Source organism: Dipodomys merriami, unplaced genomic scaffold (genome assembly GCF_024711535.1).
Source record: "Dipodomys merriami isolate MVZ:Mamm:240054 unplaced genomic scaffold, mDipMer1.0.p SCAF_6, whole genome shotgun sequence".
In the NCBI taxonomy this organism is placed as follows: domain Eukaryota; kingdom Metazoa; phylum Chordata; class Mammalia; order Rodentia; family Heteromyidae; genus Dipodomys; species Dipodomys merriami.
This window is the reverse complement of record NW_027206179.1, coordinates 7,208,533-7,233,316: the sequence shown is the minus strand read 5'-3', so window position 1 is coordinate 7,233,316 and position 24,784 is coordinate 7,208,533. Positions and strand designations below refer to the sequence as shown.

General features: G+C 52.0%; 4 protein-coding genes across 4 annotated transcripts in view; 2 read left to right on the top strand and 2 right to left on the bottom strand.

The window, feature by feature from the left end:
- Hnrnpm (heterogeneous nuclear ribonucleoprotein M) overlaps positions 1-24,784 on the bottom strand; it is a 335,755-nt gene that overhangs the window by 118,571 nt on the left and 192,400 nt on the right. The gene's annotated exons all lie outside the window — the stretch shown is intronic.
- On the top strand, positions 421-15,677 carry Kank3 (KN motif and ankyrin repeat domains 3). Its single transcript, XM_070002415.1, has 12 exons — positions 421-440; positions 546-622; positions 7,195-7,256; positions 8,076-9,371; positions 9,465-9,564; positions 9,713-9,892; positions 10,005-10,092; positions 10,480-10,696; positions 13,901-14,040; positions 14,429-14,629; positions 14,712-14,810; positions 15,359-15,677. The coding sequence occupies exons 3-12, from the start codon at positions 7,223-7,225 to the stop codon at positions 15,440-15,442; spliced, it is 2,439 nt and encodes an 812-aa protein (XP_069858516.1). The 5' UTR covers positions 421-440; positions 546-622; positions 7,195-7,222; the 3' UTR covers positions 15,443-15,677.
- Rps28 (ribosomal protein S28) lies at positions 16,105-17,131 on the bottom strand. Its single transcript, XM_070002414.1, has 4 exons — positions 17,045-17,131; positions 16,678-16,725; positions 16,329-16,463; positions 16,105-16,180 (listed from the first exon to the last, which is right to left on the bottom strand). The coding sequence occupies exons 1-3, from the start codon at positions 17,081-17,083 to the stop codon at positions 16,341-16,343; spliced, it is 210 nt and encodes a 69-aa protein (XP_069858515.1). The 5' UTR covers positions 17,084-17,131; the 3' UTR covers positions 16,105-16,180; positions 16,329-16,340.
- On the top strand, positions 17,203-21,910 carry Ndufa7 (NADH:ubiquinone oxidoreductase subunit A7). Its single transcript, XM_070002413.1, has 4 exons — positions 17,203-17,299; positions 17,576-17,625; positions 20,412-20,561; positions 21,706-21,910. The coding sequence occupies exons 1-4, from the start codon at positions 17,249-17,251 to the stop codon at positions 21,794-21,796; spliced, it is 342 nt and encodes a 113-aa protein (XP_069858514.1). The 5' UTR covers positions 17,203-17,248; the 3' UTR covers positions 21,797-21,910.

Below are 24,784 nucleotides of genomic sequence, written 5' to 3'. Positions count from 1 at the left end.
GATTTAGGAAGGAAGGCCAAAAGCCCTGTGGTGGGAACTCATCAAGACTCTGGGAATTAAGTTGTAATAACATGAATCTCCTCGGAATATACTGCTCAGAAAAATCTCTTGAATCTCCGCACTACTCATCCAGCTTGGCTTCCTGCTCTTCCGTGGCTCCCCCGTGGCCGCCCTGTGAATCAAACCCCAACTCCTCAGCCGGGAGCTGGACTACACTTTGCTACAGCTGGGACCCTCCCTGTAAGCCACGCCCCAGGCCACACCTATTTATAAGACCACGCCCATACGCCCCACCCTGCCTTACCATTGGACAAATCGGAGAACTTCGGGCGCTGGTTGGTTGGCATGGCCGTCAGTTCGGATCAAAGCCTTGATAACCGGCCCCCCGAGCTTCGAGGGGGCGGGCTCCGGTGCGGGCGCGGCCAGGGCTGCGGCTTCAGGTACTGCACCAGCTTGCGGGGTCCCCTGTGTGGGAGGGTCTTCGGGGGTGGCCGGGACACGCACCAGGACCAGAGGGGAGCTGTGCACATCCTATACTTTTGCAGGTTCTGCTTGCTGCGACGGGGTGGACGCTGCGTCCTGAGGCCGGGACCCCCTCAGACACTGGGAGCCCACCCCCAAGGTAGGTAGCGAAGCGAGAAGGGAGGTGGGGGGAGTCTCTGAATTCAGGAAACCATCCCCCTGTTTCCCCCATGAGCTACCTATGGGACCCTTCCCCACAGTCACTCCCGGACCGTGGAGGGAACTGGGATCGCGCTGGTGCGGGGAGGGGAGGGGGGTACGGAAACGGTGTTGGGGGGAGGGACGGACAGATGGACGGCCCCCGGACCCGCGGACAATGGGCAGCGGATGGGACCGCCCGGAGGCTCTTCCTGTAGGAAACTGTTCTGTCCCTGCGAAGCTGACCTGGCTGTGTGTTGAGGGGTGAGGGTGGGGGGTGGAGGGGTGGGGGTGTGGAGGATCTGAGCACGCCCCCTCCTCATGCTGTCATCCGTCCGCTCGCCACCTTCTGTGTCGTGGGCTCGAGGGGTCCATATCAACGTTTGGAGGTGCCACCAGCCCCCCCAGGCAGGCAGGGCCGCAGGTTCCCCAAGACTGGGATGCGTTTGCTGATGGCACACAGCAATGCCTCCCGAAATAGGTCCAGGGGCGGGCGTGGGGGCGTGTGGCGTCGGCTCTGATGGCCTAATAAGGGGGTCTCAGGCTGAGGATCCGGATCCAGCACTGACAGCCACCGCCGGGCGGAGAGAAGAGGATGCCTACACGCCCCATCACCGGGAAGCTGGGGCCCCCTGGAGCCATGGGCCTGGGGGTCCCCATGCCCAGGCTCCCCACTCCTGCTTGGGAGATGAAGGGGATCCGTAGTCTGTGTGCCAATCCTGGGGCTTGAACTCAGGGCCTGGGCGCTGTCCCTGAGAGTTTTTTTGTTTTGTTTTCTTTCCTCAAGACACTTTGCTCTATTACTTGAGCCACAGATCTACTTACAGCTGTCTCTAGGATTTGTCTGCCAGGCAGGCTTTGAACCAGAATCCTCAAATCTCAGCCTGCTGAATAGCTAGGATCACAGGCTTGAGCCACTCAGGCTGCTTGTGAAAGGGAATCTTTGTAAATGGTCAAATATAAGTGGTGATTTGGCAACTTAAGCCACATGGAGACTCAAATCTTGCTTCTGCCCCCCTTGATTGCTCCGTGTGCCTGTTTCCCAACTGCACCACAGGGAAGGGAAAATGATACTAGAAGGACTGAGCTGCACTCAATTCAGTGACTCAGCTTATGATCTTAACTACACAGAGATCAGGAGAAGGAGAATGGACAGCCCAGACAAGAAGTTCACAAGACCCCAATCTCAACAATAAAACCTTGATATACTGGCAACCACCTATCATGCCAGCTACTTGAGAAGTGTAAAATAGGAAGAGAAAGGTCCAAGCCAGCCCCTACCCAAAAGGAGACTCTATTTGAAAAATAATGAACACAAAAAAGGGTTGGAGGCCTGGCTTAAGTGGTAGAGCACCTGCCTTGCAAGTGCAAGGCCGTGAGTTCAAGCCCCAAAATCCATCAAAATGTTAATATTCATGGATTCCTTGGGGGGGAAATAAAAGGCAAAAATACTACTAGTTATTTACTACCCTGAGGCCATCATCCAGCCCAGATCTGGCTATGGCTGCCTCAACTAGTTCAGGTCTTGGATGGCCCACAGCTGTTTTTGCCACGGTAGAGCCTTGAATCTGGGGGCGGAGTGGGGGGTGGTGGTGAAAATCTGGTCACTAGAGGAGAGGGCTAAGAGGATCCAATCACACACCGTAAGCCAGGCAGGTCTAGACCCCTGAACCCCTGGTTCAGGCTTTTTTCCAAAACTCAGTTCTTCCCTGGCAATTTCCTGAAAACAAGTTTGGGGAAGCACTGGTTGTCCTGTCCCTGTACTGCCCTGTGGCCCTGCTGGCCAGCTCCTCACAGCTAGTGTGAGGGGACAGGAAACAGCTGCTTGGGCCTGGAAGAGGCCCTGGCTGGCCTTGGAGTGGAGAAGGAAATGGCAGAGGCTCAGGTTGGACAGAGTTGGAGAGCAGGAGTTTGGGGGAGGGGGTCCTCCCTCCTGGAGAGTAGAGGAAGTGACCACACTGAGCTGGCTGATGGGTGCCCAGGCACACAGGTGACCAGAAGGAATGCAAGAGGCAGGAAGGGGCAGCTGGGATAATTGCCAGAAAGCAGACAGGCAGAGGGCCAGGAGAGAGGTGATGGATTGGGGCTGGCTGGACAGTGTGGGACCGGCAGGCTGGGTATTTCTCACAAGGGATTCCGCAGATGGTAGGGAGAACCAATTTGAAGTTTTTCCACAGGCAGTGGACTTCATTGCTCTGTGCTTTGGTTTTCTCCATCTGTAAAATGTGAAATGTGAGTGGTAATAGAACTGGGGTGTGTGTTTGTGGCAGGGGGACAATTAATCAAGCACAGCAGGGAGTAATTCCCTTAAACCATCTTTCTCTTCCTGTGTGCCTCCCTCATTCTCTTCCTTCTTCCTCCTTTTCCCTCTCTTCTCTTCTTTCCCTTGCATCTCCCTTTTCTCTCCTCCTCCTCTTGTTCTTTCCCCTCCTCCTCCTTCATTCTTTTCTCCCTTCCTCTCTTGCTCTTTTTGTCTCTGTCTCTCCTTCCTCCCTCTCCCTCCTCTCTCAGTGCTATAGATAAAGCCCAGGTCCTTCCACATACTAGGCAAGTGCTCTACCACTTAAGCCACACACCCCAGTCTTGTACTCACTTCTGACTCTGCCAACTATCACATTATTTGATGTGAACCAGTCTCTTACTTTCTTAGAGTCTCTCTGATATCACTGAAGGAGTCATCCTGTCCTCCTTTTTCTTTTTCTTTTTTTTTTTTGTCGGTCGTGGGGCTTGAACTCTGGGCCTGGGAGCTGTCCCTCAGCTCTTCAGCTCAAGGCGAGCGCTCTACCACTTGAGCTACAGCACCACTTCCGGTTTTCTGGTGGTTTATTGGAGATAGGAGTCTCACGGTCTCTCCTGCCCGGGCTGGCTTTGAACCGCGATCCTCAGATCTCAGCCTCCTGAGTAGCTAGGATTACAGGCGTGAGCCACCAGCGCCCGGCACCTGTCCTCCTTTTTCACGAGGAGTCAAAGCATTGGCATCTGGGTGCTTGTACTTCTGTGTGTGTGTGTGTGTGTGTGTATGCGTGTGCGCATGCACATGCACGCATATATATTTGGTATTTGGTAGTCCTGGGATTGAACTCAGGGCTTCATGCCTGATTAGCTGGCACTGTATCACTTGACCTATGCCTCCAGACTTCCTTTTTTTAAAAAAAATCAGTTATGGGCTTGAATTCTGGGCCTACACACTATCCCTGAGCTCTTGTTCAAGGATAGCACTCTACTACTTTGAGTCACAGCTCCACTTCCAGCTTTTTGGTGGTTCATTGAAGTTAAAAGTTTCATGGAGGGGCTGGGAAGGTGGCTCAGTGGTAGAGCACTTGCCTTGCATGCTCAAGGTCCTGGGTTCGATTCCTCAGCACCACATAAGAAAAAAGCCGGAAGTGGTGCTGTGGCTCAAGTGGTAGAGTGCTAGCCTTGAGCTGAAGAGCTGAGGGACAGCGCCCAGGCCCAGAGTTCAGGCCCCACGACCGGACCCAAAAAAAAAAAAAAAAAGTTTCACAGACTATGTAAGGTCTTATCTACGTGGGTTTGATTACAGAAACTAATAAAGTATTCTCTAAATTAAAAAAAAAAAGTTTCATGGACTTCCTTGCTTGGTTGGCTTGGAACCTTCATCCTCAGCTTTCAGCCTCCTGAGTAGCTGGGATTACAAGCCTGAGTCACTGTCACCAGCTCCAGCCTTGCTTTTTTCTAGTTATTTTGAGCATGAGTCTTGTAGCTGGAGCTGGGCACCGGTGGCTCATGCCTGTAATCCTAGCTACTCAGGAGGCTGAGATCTGAGGACCAGGAACCTACCATGAGACTTTTTTTTTTTGGTCAGTCATGGGGCTTGAACTCTAGGCCTGGGCGCTGGCCCTCAGCTCTTCAGCTCAAGGCTAACCCTCTACTACTTTAGCTACAGTGCCACTTCCTGTTTTCTGGTGGTTTATTAGAGATAAGAGTCTCACGGCCTTTCTTGCCTGGGCTGGCTTTGAACCCTGATCCTCATATCTCAGCCTTCTGAGTAGCTAGGATTACAGGCGTGAGCCACCCCAGCACCTGGCTTCCGTGAGACACTTATCTCCAATAAAACACTAGAAAACTGGAAGAGGTGCTGTGGCTCAAGCGGTAGAGCACTTGCCTTGAGCTGAAGAGCTAAGGGAAAGCACCCAGGCCCAGAGTTCAAGCCCCAGAACTGACAAAAAAAAAAAGAGTCTTGTAGCTGGGTGCCGGTGGCTCACACCTGTAATCCTAGCTACTCAGGAGGCTGAGATTTGAGGATTGAAGTTCAAAGGCAGCCTGGGCAGGAAAGTCCATGAGACTCTTATCTCTAACCACCAGAAAACCAGAAATTGTGCTGTGGCTCAAGTGGTAGAATTCTTTCCTTGAGCTGAGGAGCTCAGGGGCAGTGCCTATGCCCAAAGGTCAAGCCCCACTCTGACAAAAAACAAAAACAAAAGTCTTTTAGACTTTTCTTCCCAGGCTGGCCTCCAACCATGATCTTCCCAGATCTCAGCCTCCTGAGTAGATAGGATTGCAGATAGGAGCCAATGGAACCCGCTTCCTTTACAAATTCTCAGAAGCAGGCTACAATATACTGTAGCAGTCAAATAGAGGTATTTCAGAGAGACAGATTCATTTATCCAGCCCCAAATTCCCCATCTTTCCTGGAAGGGGCTCACAAGGGATTCTGGTTTAAGCAAACAATCAGAGGCACAATTAAATTTTGTTCATATTTCCTTATGAAAAACAAAATTCGGGGGCTGGGAAGATGGCTCAGTGGTAGAGCGCTTGCCTTGCATGCCTGAGGCCCTGGGTTCGATTCCTCAGCACCACATAAGCAAAAAGATAAAAAAGCTGGAAGTGGCTCTGTGGCTCAAGTGGTAGAGCGCTCTCGCCTTGAGCTGAAACGCTGAGGGACAGCGCCCAGGCCCAGAGTTCAGGCCCCACGACCGGACCAAAAAAAAAAAAAAAAAGAACAAATTCAGGCTGGGAAGGAGGCTCAGTGGTAAAGTGCTTGCCTTGCATGCCTGAGGCCCTGGGTTTGATTCCTCAGCACCACATAAGCAAAATGAAAAAAGCCGGAAGTGGTGCTGTGGCTCAAGTGGTAGAGCGCTAGCCTTGAGCTGAAGAGCTGAGAGACAGCGCCCAGGTCCAGAGTTCAGGCCCCACGACCGGACCCCCCCCCCAAAAAAAAAAGAAAAACAAAATTCAAGATATTGTTTTTTATTTGTTTCTTCTGTTTATGTGGTACTGAGGAATCGAACCCAGGGCTTTATGCATGCTAGGCAAGCGCTCTACCGCTAAGCCACAGGCCCAGCCCCTGGCCTCTTGTTTTTTCAAAATAGGAGGGTTTTATTTTCTGAACTCCCCCCCTCCCCATTGAGGCTTGAACTTAGTGCCTTGTGCTTCCTAAGTAGGCAATCTTATCACTTGAGCCCATTTTTACTTTCATTATTCAAATAGGGTCACATACTTATGCCCAGGCTGGCCTGGATTTTGATCTTTTTTTTAGGGCCTGGGCACTGTCCCTGAGCACTTTTGCTCAAGGCTAGCACTCTACTACTTTTTTTTCTTTTTTCTTTTTTTTTTTTTGGTTGGTAGTGGAGCTTGAACTCTGTGCCTGGGTGCTGTCTCTCAACTCTTCAGCTCAAGGCTAGCGCTCTACCACTTGAGCCACAGCACCACTTCCGACTTTTACTGCTTATGTGGTTCTGAGGAATGGAACCCAGGGACTCATGCATGCAAGGCAAGCACTCTACCACTGAGCCACCTTCCCAGCCCCCTCCATAGGATTCTTTTTTTTTTTTTTTTTTTTTTTGTCGGTCGTGGGGCTTGAACTCTGGGCCTGGGTGCTGTCCCTCAGCTCTTCAGCTCAAGGCGAGCGCTCTACCACTTGAGCTACAGCACCACTTCCGGTTTTCTGGTGGTTTATTGGAGATAGGAGTCTCACGGTCTCTCCTGCCCGGGCTGGCTTTGAACCGCGATCTTCAGATCTCAGCCTCCTGAGTAGCTAGGATTACAGGCGTGAGCCACCAGTGCCCGGCTTCTATGGGATTCTTATCTCCAGTAAACCATGGGAAAATTGGAAATGACACTGTGTCTCAAATTGGTGCTAGCCTTGAGCAAAAGATCTCAGGGACAGCACCAAGGCCCAGAGTTCAAGCCCTATGACAACAACAACAAAAACAAAGCAGTCTCATGGACTTTCCTGCCTGGGCTAACTTCCAACCATGATCCTCAGACCTCAGCCTCCTGAGTAGCTAGGATTACAGATGTGATCCATTGGAGCCCAGCTTATTCTTAGGTTCTTAATCATCTTCCTTTCTTTAATACTTTCCTGCTTCTGATCTTGCCCAGGCTGGAACCTGGGGGTCTCTACCATAATCCTAAGCTTCAAAGTCTCTCTAGGGAGGAGGAAGGAAAGGGCCTGTGAGGAAGATGGGAGGATGAATGTGAGGAGAAAAGCTCTTGGATCTGTTCAAGCTGGAGGAACAGGGCTGGGACCCTACCTTCATTTCTCTGTGGGCTTTTTTTTTTTTTTTTCTTTAGGTTGTATCTGACAACTACTCCAAGAATCATGGCCAAGTTTGCCCTGAATCAGAATCTTCCTGGTAAGTGTGCAAAATGGGATGTGTGGGGCCAGACCCACAGCTGGTGTGTGTTCGTGTACAGCCCAGCAGTGCCCCCTGCCTCTTCCTCCTCATCTTCCTCCTCCTCCTCCTTTTCTTCATGTGTGTGGGCTGCGCACCTGCTCCAGCACTGGGACTTGAACTTAGGGCCTCACACTCACCTGACTTTTTTTGCCCAAGGCTGGTATACTACCACTTGAGCTAGAACTCTACTTGCAGCCTTTTGCTCATTAAATGGAGATGTGTCTTTTGGATTGTGTGCCCAGGCTGGCTTTGAACCAGGATATTCATATCTCAGCCTTCTGAGTAGCTAGGATTACAGGCATGAGCCACCGGCACCCAGCTACAGATATTTTTCTTGCTGACTGCTGTATTTAGAAAAATTATAGCCGGAGGCTGAGGTCTGAGGATCACCGTTCAAAGCCAGCCCAGGCCAGAAAGTCCGTGAGACTCTAATCTCCAATGAACCAACAGAAAACCAGAAGTGGCGCTGGGGTTCAAATAGTAGAGCGCTCGCTTTGAGCTGAAGAGCTCAGAGACAGTGCCCAGGCCCAGAGTTCAAGCCCAAGATCAACAAAAAGAAAAAAGAGAGAAAGAAAGAAGTTGTAGGGTCCCAATAGGTGCTCAATAAACGCACGATCGCATGCTTATTTGGGCGCAGATAGCTGTGAGGACTTGGGTGGGTATGCATGCAGATGCATAGTGGGGAAATGGAGGTGGGCTGCCTACAAATGTCCCTTCTCTCTGAGGACTCCTGGGCCTGATGCCTGCCATCCCCATCCCCTCCTGTCACACCTGCAGACCTGGGCGGTCCTCACTTGTGCACAGTCCCTTCTGGGAGTGCCCGCAGCCCGAGCTCGCCTTACTCGGTGGAAACACCGTACGGCTTCCACTTGGACTTGGACTTCCTTAAGTACGTGGAGGAGCTGGAGCGCGGCCCCGCGGCGCGCCGGGCACCAGGACCTCCACCGCCCCCGCGTCGTCCCCGCGTGTCCCGGCCGGGTCTCGCAGGGGTGCGCAGCCCAGGAGCCTGGACCTCCAGCGAGTCTCTAGCCAGTGACGATGGAGGAGCTTTGGGTGCCCTCTCCCCACGCGCATCCCCGGGGCTCTTGTTGCCACCGCTGTCACCAAGCACACTCGTGCGTAACCCGCGAGTGGAGCACACGCTGCTGGAGACCAGCCGGCGCCTGGAGCAGGCCCAGGCTCACGAGCGAGCGCTCAGCCCTTCCGGCTCTGCCCAGCGCAGCCCGCGGGGGTCCCGCCGCGGAAGCCCCTCCCCCAGCCCCGCCCCCGCCTCTCCGGGCCCCGCTCAACTCCAGCGAGTGCGGGAGCAGATGGCCTTGGCGCTGCGGCGCCTGCGCGAGCTGGAGGACCAGGCGCGCGCACTGCCCGAGCTCCGGGAGCAAGTGCGCGCCCTGCGCGCCGAGAAGGCACAGCTACTGGCCGTGCGCGTGCAGCAGCCAGAGGCCGACGAGGAAACCGAGGCACGCCCTGACAAGCTCGCCCAGCTGCGGCGGCTCACCGAACGTCTAGCCATCCCCGACCGTGGAGTCCGCTCCAGGGCCAGCCCCCGGGCTGACAGTTCCGACGGGTTGGCTGCAAGGCGCAGCGAGGGCTCGCTCCAAATCCTAGACGGGGCGGCCTTGATCCCCGATGGGGCGCCCCAGATCCAGGAGGCGGGCACCGAAGCTCTGCACCAGACTCGAGAGACCGGTACTCAGGCCATGCCTGAGATCCGGGAGGCCAGCGTGGACGCGGTCCCTAAGACCGTTGAAGCGGACGCGTGGGTGACCGAGTCGCTGCTGGGGCTGCCCGAGGCTGCAGAGCGCGAGCTGGAGCTGCTGCGCGCCAGCCTGGAGCACCAGCGCGGGGTGAGCGAACTCCTCCAGATCCGATTGCAGGAGCTGGAGGCCCGCATGGCGGTGGAGGTGGATGAGGCTCTGGAGACCGGGTCCCAGCTGCGTGAGGCCGCCACCCAGACCTCCTGGGTTTGTGCAGAGAAGACCACGCAGACCGAGTCCACCGCTGAGACCTCCGCTTTGACTCTGGAGAACCTGCCTGGACCCACGTCAGCGGATAAGGCCGAGGCCCCCGCCAGTGAGTCCCTGACCTGCTGCCCCCCTAGCTAAGTAAGTCCTAGTGGGCTGTCTGCAGGATTCAAACTCAGAGCCCTCTTCTGATCTCTGCCAGGCACCCTCAAATCCATCATGAAGAGGAGAGACGGTACGCCAAGTGCCCAGTCCAGCCCTGGACCCAAGAGCCTGAAGTTTGTAGGGGTCTCCAACGGAAAGTGAGCAGATTTCCCTTTCCCAATGGCAACAGCTGTGGGGACATAGACGGGTGGTGAATCCCAGCCGTCCCTCTGGTCGCCACGTGCAGTCTTCAATCTCCTTCACCCCTAGGGACCCTCAACAAACCCCCCTTCTTCCTGTCCCCAGGTATGAGAGCTCATCCAGCGATGACAGCGACATTGAAGGCAATGCTGAACCCCCCCAAAACAACTCTTCCGACACCGGGGATGAGAGCGGTAGGGACTCTGATCCAGACACCCCTGGTCCTCCAAATGAGAATGCTGCGGGGGACACGGAGCCTGAAGCACAATCAGAGTCACAGGAGAGGTGTGTGGCTCCAGAGGTCTAGAATGTGTGTTGCGGGGGGGGGGGGGGGGGGGAGGGGCTGCCCTCCTCCCGATCGCCCCCAGATTCCTCCTGAGCCTCACCTCCTCCGCAGGTGCGAGCTGAGCCCGCGGTTGAGGGAGGCATGCATCGCACTACATAGGCAGCTGAGCCGGCACCGCGGAGGCACCCGCGACGGCGGCGTGAGTGTAGGGGAGCCCCTTTCTGGAGGGGGAGGTCCCCACCAAGGCCCTCCCCTGACTGTCTTAGGGAAGCGCACCGCATTCCTGGAGTGGGAATTCCAAGCTCAGGCTGCCCTGGTCACAGGCTTTCCAAAGCCATCTCTGTCCCAGGGCAAGCACGGCTATTTCCTGGTTACCTCCCCCACCCCCAAACACCCCCTGAAGCCCTAACTCCATGCCTGGACTCCCGTAAAGGGAGATCTCCCATGATTTTGGGGGGTGACCCAAGTCCTCGGCCTGGGTTCTGGAAGTCCCCCCTACCACCAAGGTCACCAAAGGGGCTGTCACCTCGCCCCCTATATCAGCCACTCGGCCTTGGACCCCCGTGGATACCTTTGTCCCCTGCAGAGCGCCGCACGTCTGGTGGCCCAGGAGTGGTTTCGAGTGTCTAGCCAGCGGCGCTCCCAGGCTGAGCCCGTCGCCAGGATGCTGCGCGGGGTGGTAAGCCTGGGACCCGAGCTGCTGGCACACGTGGTGAACCTGGCTGATGGCAACGGGAACACGGCTCTGCACTACAGCGTGTCTCACGGGAACCTGGCTATCTCTAGCTTGCTGCTGGATACCGGTTAGAGCCACAAAGAGTAAAAGGGAGGGCCAGGGTTGGGGGACCCTGATAGGAGGAAATGCAGAAAGAGATGACCTGCAGAGGGCACCACCGGGCTTTCCTCCAGTTAAGATTTCTTCCTGGATGGATAGATTACTAAAGGTTGTGTATGTGTGCCAATCCTGGGGTTTGAACTCAAGGCCTAAGCACTGTCCTTAAGCTTTTTTTTTTTTTTTGTCGGTCGTGGGGCTTGAACTCTGGGCCTGGGCGCTGTCCCTCAGCTCTTCAGCTCAAGGCCAGCGCTCTACCACTTGAGCTACAGCGCCACTTCCGGTTTTCTGGTGGTTTATTGGAGATAGGAGTCTCACGGTCTCTCCTGCCCGGGCTGGCTTTGAACCGCGATCTTCAGATCTCAGCCTCCTGAGTAGCTAGGATTACAGGCGTGAGCCTCCAGCGCCCGGCTTCCTTAAGCTTTTTTGAGGCTAGCATTCTACCACTTGAGCCACAGCTCCACTTACAGCTTTTTGGTAGTTAATTGAAGAGTCTCAGAGATCCTTCCTGGGTTGTCTTCAAATTGTGATCCTCAGATCTCAGCTGGGATTACAGGCATAAACTGCTGCTAAAGGTTTTTTGATCCACCACAGCCTCAGCTCTGCACTGATACACAGCTTTGAGACCAAACAGACCTCAATTAGGGTATGGCCTAACTCTTGCTAGCTTTAACTTGTTCATCCAAAATAGGGGCAGTAGCCGGGCGCTAGTGGCTCACGCCTGTAATCCTAGCTACTCAGGAGGCTGAGATCTGAGGATTGCGATTCAAAGCCAGCCCGGGCAGGAGAGACCGTGAGACTCCTATCTCCAATAAAACCACCAGAAAACTGGAAGTGGCGCTGTAGCTCAAGTGGTAGAGCGCTCGCCTTAAGCTGAAGAGCTGAGGGACAGTGCCCAGGCCCAGAGTTCAAGCCCCAGGGCCGACCAAAAAAAAAAAAAAAATAGGGGCAGTAGCCCCTCCCTCTCTGTGCAGCTATAACACCCTCAAAACTGCCAGGCAAGAAGTAGCTCAATAAATGGCCACTAGGCCCTCTGTCCCTTCATCTCCAGCTTCTAGGGGAGGTACTCACTTGTTAAGGCACTGACAACACCCCCTTCAAAGCACTGGGGTGCTCTCCCCCACCCACCTGCCTTCTGCTTTCAGCCGCTTCCCCTCTGCATCAGGGAACACTGGGGTGGAATGAACCATAGGCCCATCATTGTCCCTACCTACCAATTTCTAGATTATTTTAGCTAGGTGCTATAGTGCTCACACTTGTAATCCCAGCTACTCAAGAAGCTGAGATCTGAAGATCAAATTTTGAAACCAGCCTACGCAGGAAAGTTTGTGAGATTCACCTCTAATTAGTAAAAAACAAAGTTGACGTGTAGCTCAAGTCATAGAGTGCTTAGAGCAAAAAATAAAGCTCAGAAGCTGGGTACCAGTGGCTCTGTAATCCTAGCTACTCTGGAGGCTGAGATCTGAGGATCACGGTTCAAAACCAGCCCGGGCAGGAATAGCCATGAGACTTTTTTTCCGATTAACCACCAGAAAACCAGAAGTTGTTTTGTGGCTCAAGTGGTAGAGCCCTCACTTTTAGCCGAAGAGCTGAGGGACAGTGCCCACACCCAGAGTTCAAGTCCAACAACTAACCGCATACCCCCTCCCCCCCAAAAAAAGATGGCCAGAATTAGCTGGGTGCCCTGCAAACCTAGCTACTCAAAGAGGCTGAGAACTGAGGAGCAGGGTTTGACGCCAGCACAGGCAGGAAAGTGACACTCTTCACTTCAATTAATCACAGAAAAAGCCGGAGGTAGCACTGTGGCTCAAGTGGTAGAATGCTAGGCTTGAGCAAAAGGAGCCCAGGGACAGTGACCAGGCCAAGTTCAAGCCCCAGGACCAGTGGGGGTTGAGAGGAAGATGATCAGAATAACCATGTGGACAGCTTAATAAACTTATTTCAGTTCAGGAGGCCGCGAGTCTAGTCATTCACCAGCTGGTTCCTTTTTGTTCAATAACTCTCCTAGCTTTGGGAAAAGGGTTTTACCAGGGACCATTCCTTTCCACATGGCAACTGTCACTCTCTCCATCACTGAATGACATTATTTTCTATTCCCTGATTAGGACAGTTATATTTAGATCAGGGCCTACCAGTAATGACCACTCCCCAATTTGATTTTGTATACAAAGTCATTTCCAAAGGGTCATACAGGAACCAGGAGATTGGACATTGACTTCTTTCTGAATAGTGGGGTTTGAACTTAGGGCTTCATACTAACTTGACTGACACCCAACGACTTGAGCCATATCACCAGCTCTGTTTTTAGGCACTGTTCCTGACCAAATTTTGCTCAAGGCTGGTGGCTCTACCACATTGAGCCACAGTACCACTTCTGATTTTTGAGCAGTTAATTGGATATTAGAGTCTCACAGGGTTTCTTTGTCCAGGCATGCTTTGAACCCCGATCCTCAGATCTCAGCCACTTGAGTAGCTAGGATTATAGGTGTGAACCACCAGCACCCAGCTTCTTGAAAACTTTCCTATGCATGTTGGCTTTAAATTTCAATCCTCCAGATCTCAGCTGACTAAATTAGGTAGGTGCCCAGCAACTTTGATATACCTCTGTGTGCCACTCCTAGGATTTTAACTCAGGGCCAAGACAGTCATTTCTTTGCTCAAGGCTAGCACTTTAACACTTACTACAGACCACTCCCAGCTTTCTGGTGGTTAATTGGAGCTAAGTTTCATGGACCTTCCTGCCTGAGCTGGCTTCTAACTGTAATCATCAGATCTCAGCCTCCTGAGTCCCTAGGATTACAGGCAGGAGCCACTGGCACCTAACCTGACATATCTTCTTACCAGACATGTCAACACATATTTGGGGGTTCTAGAGAAATCACTAGAGCTAGTCTTGTAGCTCATGGTAGGATACAGTTGACATCCTGGACTTAGACCAGGAGGTTTAAACAGGCAGGTACCTAGGCCACACTTAATTTCTCCAGTGAAACAAGGATAGCAAAAATACACAATTATCTCAACTCAGCCAACAGATGTGCACTGAGTACCTACTATGTGCCTCAAGTCTTTGAGAAAATACAGTCCCTAAGACTTCACTAGACTGAAGTGGGAACCAGTGTTGGAGAGAGCACTGAGGTCGAGGGAACAGGGCTTGACCAACTCTTGTCCCTCTCAGGAGTCTGTGAGGTCAACCGGCAGAACCGAGCTGGCTACTCGGCACTCATGTTGGCTGCGCTCACCTCTGCAAGGCAGGAAGACACGACTGTAATCCAGAGGCTCTTTAGCATGGGCGATGTCAATGCCAAGGCCAGCCAGGTATGTGGATGATCCTACTCTGACCAAGTTGGGGGTTGGGGGGTGTCACTTTTCACTTTTTTTTTTTTTTTTTTTTGTCGGCCGTGGGGCTTGAACTCTGGGCCTGGGCGCTGTCCCTCAGCTCTTCAGTTCAAGGCGAGCGCTCTACCACTTGAGCTACAGCGCCACGTCCGGTTTTCTGGTGGTTTATTGGACATAGGAGTCTCACGGTCTCCTGCCCGGGCTGGCTTTGAACCGCGATCCTCAGATCTCAGCCTCCTGAGCAGCTAGGATTACAGGCGTGAGCCACCAGCGCCTGGCTTCACTTTTCACTTTTGAGCATTAAGCCCAGCCCCTGACCTCTTCTCCCAGGCCCTGCTCCAGCTATGTCTTCTTCCCCATTTCCCAGACAGGACAGACAGCCCTCATGTTGGCCATCACCCATGGGCGCCAGGACATGGTGGCAGCCCTGCTGGAATGCGGGGCCGATGTCAACACACAGGATGCAGATGGGGCCACTGCACTGATGTGTGCCAGTGAGTATGGACGCCTGGACACTGTTCGGCTGCTGCTGGCCCAGCCAGGCTGCGATCCTGCCATCCTGGACAATGTAAGCTGCTACCGTGGAGTAGGCTTGGGGATCCTGTGTGCTCACCAGTGGCTCAGGGACCTGATGTTCCACTGTTCCTCAGGAGGGAACCAGTGCCCTGGCCATTGCCCTGGAGGCTGAGCAGGATGAGGTAGCAGCTCTGCTGCATGCACACCTGAGCACCAGCCAACCTGACTCCCAGGTGAGTGTGGTCAAATTAACAGCATCTGGGCTGTTAGACCAATGAGACCCAAGGATGCTAAAACACACCCCCAGGCCCACCTTCCTGCAGAGGATTCTCCTGTATGCTTAGGACTTGGTTATTTGTCCTATGAACTCCAGGAAGCATATTAAAGTCATACCTAGTTTGTTGGTCAGCTACGGCTCCAGGCCCTTAGCAGACTATAACAGGGTGTGGAGTGCCAGGCCCCGGGGGAAGACCATACCCAAGGGGTAGAGTCTACTTGGACGCCAAGTCTCAGGCTATCCTCAGCACATTTACCAATCTCCCAACCTGCCATCACCTTACACCTACCCCACTGTAGAGATGAGGAACTAGAGGACCAAGTGCTCCTCCACATCACACAAAGGCAGAATTGTGATTCCAACCAAGAGAACCACAATAAAGGGTAGGCATTTCCTTCACAGAAGAGACTTCTGCCAGATTCCACATCCATAAGCCTAGGGGGTGAAAGCCGCCCCGCCCCAACCTGTAAGAGACCCAAATAGCACCTCTTCCCTTTTCTCTAGTGCCAGTCACTCCCAGAGTCCCACACAACCACACCTGCTCAAGGAGAATGCAGTGACCATGGAGAGGACTTGCAGCCTCAGTGATCAGCCAACAGACCCAATGCCAAACGTCCTCTCAGCCAGTGCCTCTGGGTCAGAGATAGGCCCAGGTGCTCTGTCCAGATGCTCATTATACAGAAACACAGTTCCAGTTGTTCAGTGCCAGGAAAGGCTCACCTGGACCCCCCCCAAGGTGAGGTGGGTTTAAGGAATGGCACAGCTTCTGTTCTACCCATTCACTAAGTTGTTTTCTTTTTTCCTAATAAAGCTTTTCTTCTAAGCATGTTGTTTCATCTGAGGGGCAGTGGGACTGGGGACACACACAACACATGATTCCTCTTGTTGGGAAAACCGTATTCTCAAGGCATGCAGAGGGCCTATGTCAACTTGAAGCCCAAAAGCCAAGGCCAATATAAACCCCAGCCACAGTGTTTAAGCTGGTACTGTCTCACATCTGTAATCTCAGCTACCTGGATGCAGACAACATCAAGGTTTGAGACAAGCCAGTCAAAAAAAGTTTGCAAGACCTCATCTCAACCAAGCAGAGTATGGAAGGATCAGATCTGTTATAATAGCTCGAGGTCCAGATTGGCCTGGGCAGACATTCAAGACCCTAGCTGAAAAAAACTAAAGCAAGAAGAGCTGGGGGAGAGGAATGGGAACAAACCCTAGTCCTGCCAAAAATTAAAAAAAAAAAAACACCTAAATTGGCATATAAAGAAACACTTTATTTAACAGTTGCAGGTCATCCTGAGGGCCAAATAGATGTGTATATCCAGGACCCTGTAAACAGACACAAGCATGAGCTGCGATAGACCCCAGGCCAAATGGCAGAGTCCCTCTAGCCAGACTCTGCGGTTCCCTTCTGTCTCCCCAAACCCTCTACCCACGGGTTAACCAAAGGTCTCAGAGGAGCAGGTTCTGCACCCACCAGCACCGAAGTTCAGCGCAACCTCCGAGCTTCTCGTTCCGACTCCAACAGCGTGAGTACGTCGCCCTCCCGCACGGGGCCTTTCACGTTTCGGATGATGGAGCGGCTGGTGTCGTCCATAAATTCTACTCGTACCTACGAGCCCACCGGAAGAGCAGGAAGAAGTTAGGGTGGGTCGTTGTTAGCATGGCGTGAGAAGTCCATTAAGGATTCCGACGCAGATGCCCTGGCAGCGTCGGGGACAGGGCCGGGTCCCGGACACAGTCAACTATTTCTCAAGTTCCATCTGCCACGGATCTGTCATAAGGGGATCAGAACCCAGGAACTCATCGGAGTGCCCAACACTCACCTGTGTGCACTGTCCCTGAGAGCCGGTTCTGCCCAGCACTTTGGTGACCTAGAGAAAAGAAGCTACATGTCAGGCCGGACTCCGGTGTTTCACGACAGGAAGCTGAGATCTGTGGATAGCAATTCAAAGCCAGCCCGGGCAAGAAAGTGCGAGCGATTTATCCCCAGTTAGCCAGCAAAAGGTTGAGTAGAGGCGTGGCTCAAGTAGTAAAGCGGCAGCCTTGAGCACAAAAACTCAGAGCCCAGGCCCTGCGTCCAAGCCCCAGAATCGGCACACACAGAGGAAGCTACCGTCAGATCCGGCTCACCCCGCTTTCCTACGCTTTCTTTCCCTTTCCCAGCTCCCCCAAATCGGGCTCCCTCCTCACCCTAGCCAGCTTGATGGGCTGCACACGACTCGTGTCCATAATGGCGGCAGCGGCGGTCTGGCGGAGAGGAATCACGTGGTCCGGGGCAAGTATTTATAACGCGTACCGACCACGCCCACTTCCGTTCTCGCGACACTACGTGAGGAGTTTCCCAGAAATACCCGCGGGAGAGACGTCACGGGCGTCCTTCAGCGCAAGGCAGAGATGGCGTCTGCTACTACCATTATTCAGAGACTGAGGAACTGGGCGTCCGGGGTGCGCCGGGAGAGCAGGGCATCGCTGGGGAGGTTGTGGGCTCCGTGGACCCCAAACCCACTCCCGCTCCCACTCTTCATCACTCACGTTAGCCGGACCCTTGCTCAATCCCGTCCCCTCTCGTGGGGTGCCCTGCGGGCTAATCCCCCGTCCCCTCGTGGGGTGCCCTGCGGGCTAATCCCCCGTCTCCTCTCGTGGGGTGCCCTGCAAGCTGATACCCCGGCTCCTCTCGTGAGGTGCCTTGCAGGCTGAACCTCCTTTCTCCTTCTCCCACAGCAAAACCTGCAGGCGAAGCTGCAGCTGCGCTACCAGGAGATCGCCAAGCGGTGAGCAGGCCCCGCTTGCTGACACCCCCGTTCCCCCAAGTCCCTGCGCACCCCTAAACCGAGCTGGGTCCTTTAGATGCCTGGAGCACACTGGGCAGAGTTCCTCCCTCCAGCCATTTGCCAGGGGGTGGAGGCAAAAATCTTCCTGAACTTTGTGGGAACCTACCCCCCGTTCATTCTGGGTTGGAATAAGGAATTCTAAGTTAAGTGCTTTGTCCCCAAAACACAGATGGGGAAAAAAAAAAAGTTAAATCTTGCCAACAGTCACTTCAAAACTAGAAACTGACAGCTAGGGGTTGAAATCAAAAGTGTCCTGATTTCAGCCGGATCCTAATAATAATTTTTCAGAAGGATTTTATTTTTATTTATTTATTTATTTTGCCAGTCCTGGGCTTGAACTCGGGGCCTAGGCACTGGCCCTGAGTTTCTTTTGCTCAAGGCTAGGGTTCTACCACAGTGCCACTTCTGGCTTTCTCTGTGTATGTGGTACTGAGGAACTGATCCCAGGGCTCCATGCATGTTAGGCAAGCACTCTACCACTAAGCCATACTCCCAGCCCTTCAGAAGGATTTTAGCATAACAGGACAAAATTAAGAGAAATGCTAGCTGGTCCTCATGCAGGAATTAAGCATTAAAGCTTCCTAGACTTTGTATTTATTTACTGCCAGTTCAGAGGCTTGAACTCAGGATCTGGGCACTCTCCTTGAACTTCTTTTGCTCAAGGTTAGCACTCTACCACTTTAGCCACAGTGCCACATCCAGCTTTTTCTGTTTATGTGGTACTGAGGAGTCAAACCCAGGGCTTCATACATACCAACCCTAGACTTTGTATTTTTAAAATGAGAAATACAACTGGGCACCCATACCTGTAATTCTAGCCACTCAGGAAGCTTAAATTTGAGAATCACAGTTCAAAGCCAGCTTGGGCTGACAAATTTGTGAGACCTTTTTTGTTCCCAATTAACCAGCAAAAAGCTGGACATTAACTAGGAGACAGCAAGGGGTGGGTGACATTGTCCAAACAGAAATGTACTTTTTTTGTTGCTGTTGTTGTTGTCGTTGTTCTGGGGCTTTAACTCTGGGCCTGGGCGATTTCCCTGCTCTCTTAAGCTCAAGGCAAGCACTCTACCACTTGAGCCACAGCACCACTTCTGGTTTTCTAGTGGTGTATTGGAGAAAAGAGTCTCACGGAGTTTCTTGCCCTGGCTGGCTTTGAACCATGATCCTTAGATCTCAGCCTCCAGAGTAGCTAGGATTACAGGCGTGAGCAGAAATGTACTCTTTACTTGACTTATGTAACTCCTCTGTATGTAGCCTTTATATAATAGCAGTTTTTTAAAAAGCTGGAAGTTGAGTTGTGGCTTAAGTGGTAGACCATCAGCCTCGTGTGAAAAGGTCAAATGAGAGTGTGAGGCCATGAATTCAAGCCCCAGTATAGGCACCTAAAAAAACCCCAAAACAGTTCCTCAATAGAACAAGAATGGTAGTGAACACCTGAATATCAGTACTTAGTAGGTTGATACAAAAGGATTTAAGAGCCAGGGGCGAGCTGGGAAGTTGGTTCAGTAGTAGAGTGCTTGCCTCACATGCATGAGGCCCTGGGTTTGATTCCTCAGCACCACATAAGCAGAAAAAGCAGGAAGTGGCGCTGTGGCTCTAGTGGTAGGGCGCTAGCCTTGAGCTGAAGAGCTGAGGCACAGCACTCAGGCCCAGAGTTCAGGCTGTATGACTGACAAAAAAAAAAGCCAGGGGTCAATGGCTCATACCTGTAATCCTAGCTACTCAGAAGGCTGAGATCTGAGGATCTTGATTCAAAGCCAGCCCAGGGCAAGAAAATCCATGGCATGAGACTTTTATCTTCAGCAAACTACCAAAAAAAGCTGGAATTGGAGCTGTGACTCCAAGTGGTAGAGTGCTAGCCTTGAGCTAAAGAGCTCAGGGACAGTGCCCAGGCCCTGAGTTCAAGCCCCACAACTAACAATAAAATAAAATAAATTCAGATCTCTGATGTTTTTCCCACTTTTCTACTTTCTTCCTCTTTGGCTGGGAAGCTCCTCTTTTGTTTGGAGTTCATTATTTCCTTTTAAGGCTTCTGGCTTCTTGTGAAGTTCAGCCCAGAATTGAGCCTAAATGGAGACTGAGCTTTGTTTCAGTTGATCTGGATGCAGGAAGTTTTGGGTTTTGGCATCCAATCCCTTGGTAGCAGGAAATGGAGACACCTGGCAAGGCTTCAAGGGCAAGGTATTCTTTGGGTAGTAAGCCTTGATCCCAGCAGGTTCCTCAAAGAGTTCCTGAGATTAGAGCAAACTCAGGGCTTCTGGGTCTGGCCCTAGATATCAAAGCCAGCCAGGAAAACTCAAAAAGCAAGATGCAGTGTGGGCTGCTGTATAGGGATTTATAGACTAACTGCTGGATGAGGGTATAGGAGGTGGTCACGGTCTGGTACTCTGGTCCCCTGGTTTCCTGAGTGTCTAGTGGGGACCTGCAGAGGTGAGGTTAGTTGCCCAGCTCAACTGTGGATTGGGGGTGGGAATGTGTCTCCATCTGCTTCTGTTGTGAGAGCATCACAGTGTGCAAGCCCTGTGGACTTCAATGTTTAAGACTTGGGTCTGGGGGAACTTGGCTTTGTAACCTTTTCATGTCCAGAGCAGAGTCTGCTACTCTTCCCCAAGCTCACATCTGTGATGGTATAACCAGGATGCCTGCAGTCTTTTACCCATGCTCCTGGCTGTAGACGGTAAGAAGATTCCTTGGTTTGCTTCAGTACCCATATTCTTTTTCCCCAGGACTCAGCCACCTCCCAAGCTCCCTGTGGGCCCCAGCCACAAGCTCTCCAACAATTACTACTGCACTCGTGATGGCCGCCGGGAAGTTGTGCCTCCATCCATTGTCATGACCTCCCAAAAGGTGCTGGTGGCAGGCAAGACGGCAGCGAGGTGAGGAACTCCAGCAGCACCTGTCCACAGCTGTGCATGGATCTATCATTGGCCCTTCCTCACCCACTCCATCTTATCTATCAATCAACCAGGCATGGAAGTACACATATATAATCCCAGCACTTTCCAGGCTGAGCCATACTGATCAAGAGTTCAAGACCAGCCTGGGCTTCAGTGAGACTCAGTCTCAAAAAAGAAAAAAAGCATGAGGTGCTGGTGGCTTAAGCCTATAATCCTAGCTACTCAGGAGGCTGAGATCTGAGGATCATGGTTCAAAGCTAGCCTGGGCAGGAAAGTCCATGAGACTCTCTAATAAACTACTCAGAAAAAGCTGGAAGTAACTCCGTGGCTCAAGTGATAGAGCACTATCCATGAGCAAAAGAAGCTCAAGGACAGAGCCCAAGGCCAGGAAGGAGCAGAGGGCTGTAAACTGCCACCTAGCAGGTAACAGTGATAGCTGTGAAAGGCCTTGAGTAGGATGTTGAAGGTCTGATAAAATGTTCTGACACTTGCTGGGTGCTGGTCACTCCTGCCTGTAATCCTAGCTACTCAGGAGGCTGAGATCTGAGGATCGTGGTTCAAAGCTGTCCCGGGCAGGAAAGTCCCCGTGAGACTCATATCTTAAATTAACCACCAGAAAACTGGAAGTGGAACTGTGGCTCAAGTGGTAGAATGCTAGCCTTGAGCTGAAGAGCTAAGGGACAGCACCCAGACCCTGCAACCGACAAAAAAAAGAAAAAAGAAAAATTCTGACACTGCAGGAGTGTTGGAGTGTTGGTGGCTTATACCTATAATCCTAGCTATTCAGGAGCCTGAGATCTAAGGATCTCAGTTCAGTGCTAGGGTGGGGAGGGGAAGCAGAGAAGTCCATAAGACTATTATCTCATATTAAGCAGCAAAAAGCCAGCCGTGGAGGATATATGGCTGAAGTGGTAGAGCATCCTTTGCAAAGAAACCAAGAGTGTGAGATCCTGAGTTCAAGCCCTAGTACCAGCGAGAGTGGGGGAGAGGGAGGGGGGAGAGAGAGAGAGAGTTCTGACCATAACTTGAAACTTTGAGAGAGACAAATAGGGCAGAGGTTCTGTCGGTTTTGCACTGTTCTTTGGAAACCTACCCTAACACAAGTCTGTCTTACTTTTTCCAGCTCAGAGGTTGAAGCCACAGAGAAGAAGGCCAAAACGCCTGCTCCTCCCATGAAGAGGTGGGAGCTATCCAAGGATCAGCCTTACCTGTGACTTTGCCCCAGGCCACCTGGCCATGGCCCCAGGGCCACCTGACTGCTTTACCTCCCTGGATTTTCTCTGGGGAGAATATGACCTAATTTATAACAAATATATGTGACTATATCACTTCTGGTTTGGTTTTTTTTTTTTTTTTTTTTTTTGCTGGTCATGGGGCCTGAACTCTGGGCTTGGGTGCTGTCCCTCAGCTCTTCAGCTCAAGGCTAGCGCTCTACCACTGGAGCCACAGCGCCACTTCCAGCTTTTTCTGTTTATGTGGTGCTGAGGAATCGAACCCAGGGCCTCATGCTTGCAAGGCAAGCACTCTACCGCTGAGCTACCTTCCCAGCCCCTGGTTTGTTTGTTTTAATAGCAGATGGGGACAGGTTCCCTCTACCTCCATATGCCATCATGCCTGGCCTCCTATTTTTTTTCTTTTACTTACTTTTTTTTTTTCCCCTGACAGTCCTGGGGCTTGAACTCAGGGTCTGAGCACTGTCCCTGAGCTTCTAGTCTCTACCACTTGAGCCACAGCACCACTTCTGGCTTTTTCTTTCTTTTTTTTTGTTGGTCATGGGGCTTGAACTCGGCCTGGGCGTTGTCCTTCAGCTCTTCTGCTCAAGTCTAGTGCTCTACTACTTGAGCCACATCGCCACTTCCAGTTTTCTGAGTGGTTTTTTGGAGATAAGAGTCTCCCAGAGGGCTGGGAAGGTGGCTCAGTGGTAAAAGTGCTTCCCTTGCATTCATGAGGCCCTGGGTTCAATTCCTCAGTACCACATAAGCAGAAAAAGCTGGAAGTGGCCCTTTGGCTCAAGTGGTAGAGTGCTAGCCTTGAGCTGAAGAGCTGAGGGACAGTGCCCAGGCCCAGAGTTCAAGCCACATGACCAACCAAAAAATAAACATTTTAATGTTTTGTGGTGAAGCATGAGGCTGGATGTGGTGATTCACAGCTATAATCCCAGCTATTCTGGAAGTGCAGATAGGAAAATGGAAGGTCAGGGCCAGTCTAAACCACAGTATACACATGCACACACACACACACACATACACAATCACAAAATGAGTTGGGAGGATCCTATCAAGTCGGGTGGTATATGCCTGTAATTCCAGATAACTCAGAAGGCAAAAGTAGCAAGATCAGGGATCCAAATCTGGGCTGGGAAAAGTGTGAGGTTCTTTGGAAAAAAATAAAAGGGCTGGGGGCAGTTTTGTGAGGCCCTAGGTTCAAACCCCTGTACTGCTAAATAAAACTAATGCTAAGTATAGCATCAATCTTCAAATAAATTATTTCTGAGAAAAGATAGACTCCTGAATACAGCCTCCTGGGAAATAGGCAAACACTTAGCCTCTTGTGGGAGAGCAGTGACATGTCTGAGGCCCTGCTGGAAATTAGATTCCTGGCTTCTGACTTCTTTTGTTGTTGCTGTTGGTTGTGGGGCTTGAACTCGGGTCTGGACACTGTCCCTGAGCTCTTCAGCTCAAGACAAGTGCTCTACCACTAGAGCCACAGTGACACTTCTGGTTTTTTGGTGGTTAATTGGAGATAAGAGTCTCATGGACTTTCCTGCCTGGGCTAGTTTAGAACTGCAATCCTCAGATCTCAGCCTTCTGAGTAGCTAGGATTACAGGTGTGAGCCTAGGGCGCCTGGCTGGTGACATATTTTCAGAGGAAAACCAAGCCAGTGCCAGCTGAGAACTGAGGATCAAGTTCAAAGCCAGCCAGGGCAGGGAAGTCTGAGAGACTTCTCCCCCATTAACCATCAAAAAGCGGGAAGTGGCGAGGTACTGGTGTCTCACACCTGTAATCTTAGTCACTGTTCAATACCAGCCTGAGCAGGAAAGTCATTAGATTCTTTGTTTATTTTACCAGTCCTGGGGCTTGAACTCCAGGCCTGAGCACTGTCCCTGAGCTTCTTTTTTGCTCAAGGCTAGCACTCTACCACTTGAGTCACAGAGCCACTTCTGGCTTTTTCTGTTTTGTAGTGCTGAGGAATTGAACCGAGGACTTTGTGAATGCTAGACAAGAACTCTAGCATTAAGCCACATTCCCAGCCCCAGTCCATTAGATTCTTTTTTTTTTTCTTTTGCCGGTTGTGGGGCCTAAACTCTGGGCTTGGGCACTGTCCCTCAGCTCTTCAGCTCAAGGTGAGCACTCTACCACTTGAGCCACAGCACCACTTCTGGCTTTTTCTGTTTATGAGGTGCTGAGCACCAGGGCCTCATGCATGCAAGGCAAGCACTCTACAACTGAGCCACCTTCCCAGCCCTCCATTAGATTCTTTTTTTTTTTTTTTTGTCGGCCATGGGGCTTGAACTCGGCCTGGGCGCTGTCCCTCAGCTCTTCAGCTCAAAGCGAGTGCTCTACCACTTGAGCTACAGCGCCACTTCCAGTTTTCTGGTGGTTTATTGGAGGTAGGAGTCTCACGGTCTCTCCTGCCCGGGCTGGCTTTGAACCGTGATCCTCATATCTCAGCCTCCTGAGTAGCTAGGATTACAGGCGTGAGCCACCAGCGCCCGGCTTCCATTAGATTCTTTTTTTTTTTTTTTTTGGGGGGGGGGGTCCGGTCGTGGGGCCTGAACTCTGGACCTGGGCACTGTCCCTCAGCTCTTCAGCTCAAGGCTAGCGCTCTACCACTTGAACCACAGTGCCACTTCTGGCACTTTTTGCTTATGTGGTGCTGAGGAATCGAACCCAGGGCCTCAGGCATGCAAGGCAAGCGCTCTACCACTGAGCCACCTTCCCAGCCCTCCATTAGATTCTTATCTCCAGTTAACCACTAAAGAGCTAGAAGTGGTGCTGTGGCTCAATTGGTAAGAGTGCTAGGCTTGAGGAGGAAAAAAAAATCTTCAAAGACAGTGGCTGGGCCTTGAATTTAAGCCCCAGGACTGGCATACATGCACAAAATAAAATAGCTGGAAGTGGGGTTGGGAAGGTAGCTCAGTGGTAGAGTGCTTGCCTTATATATATGAGGTACTGGGTTCGAATCCTCAGCACCACATAAG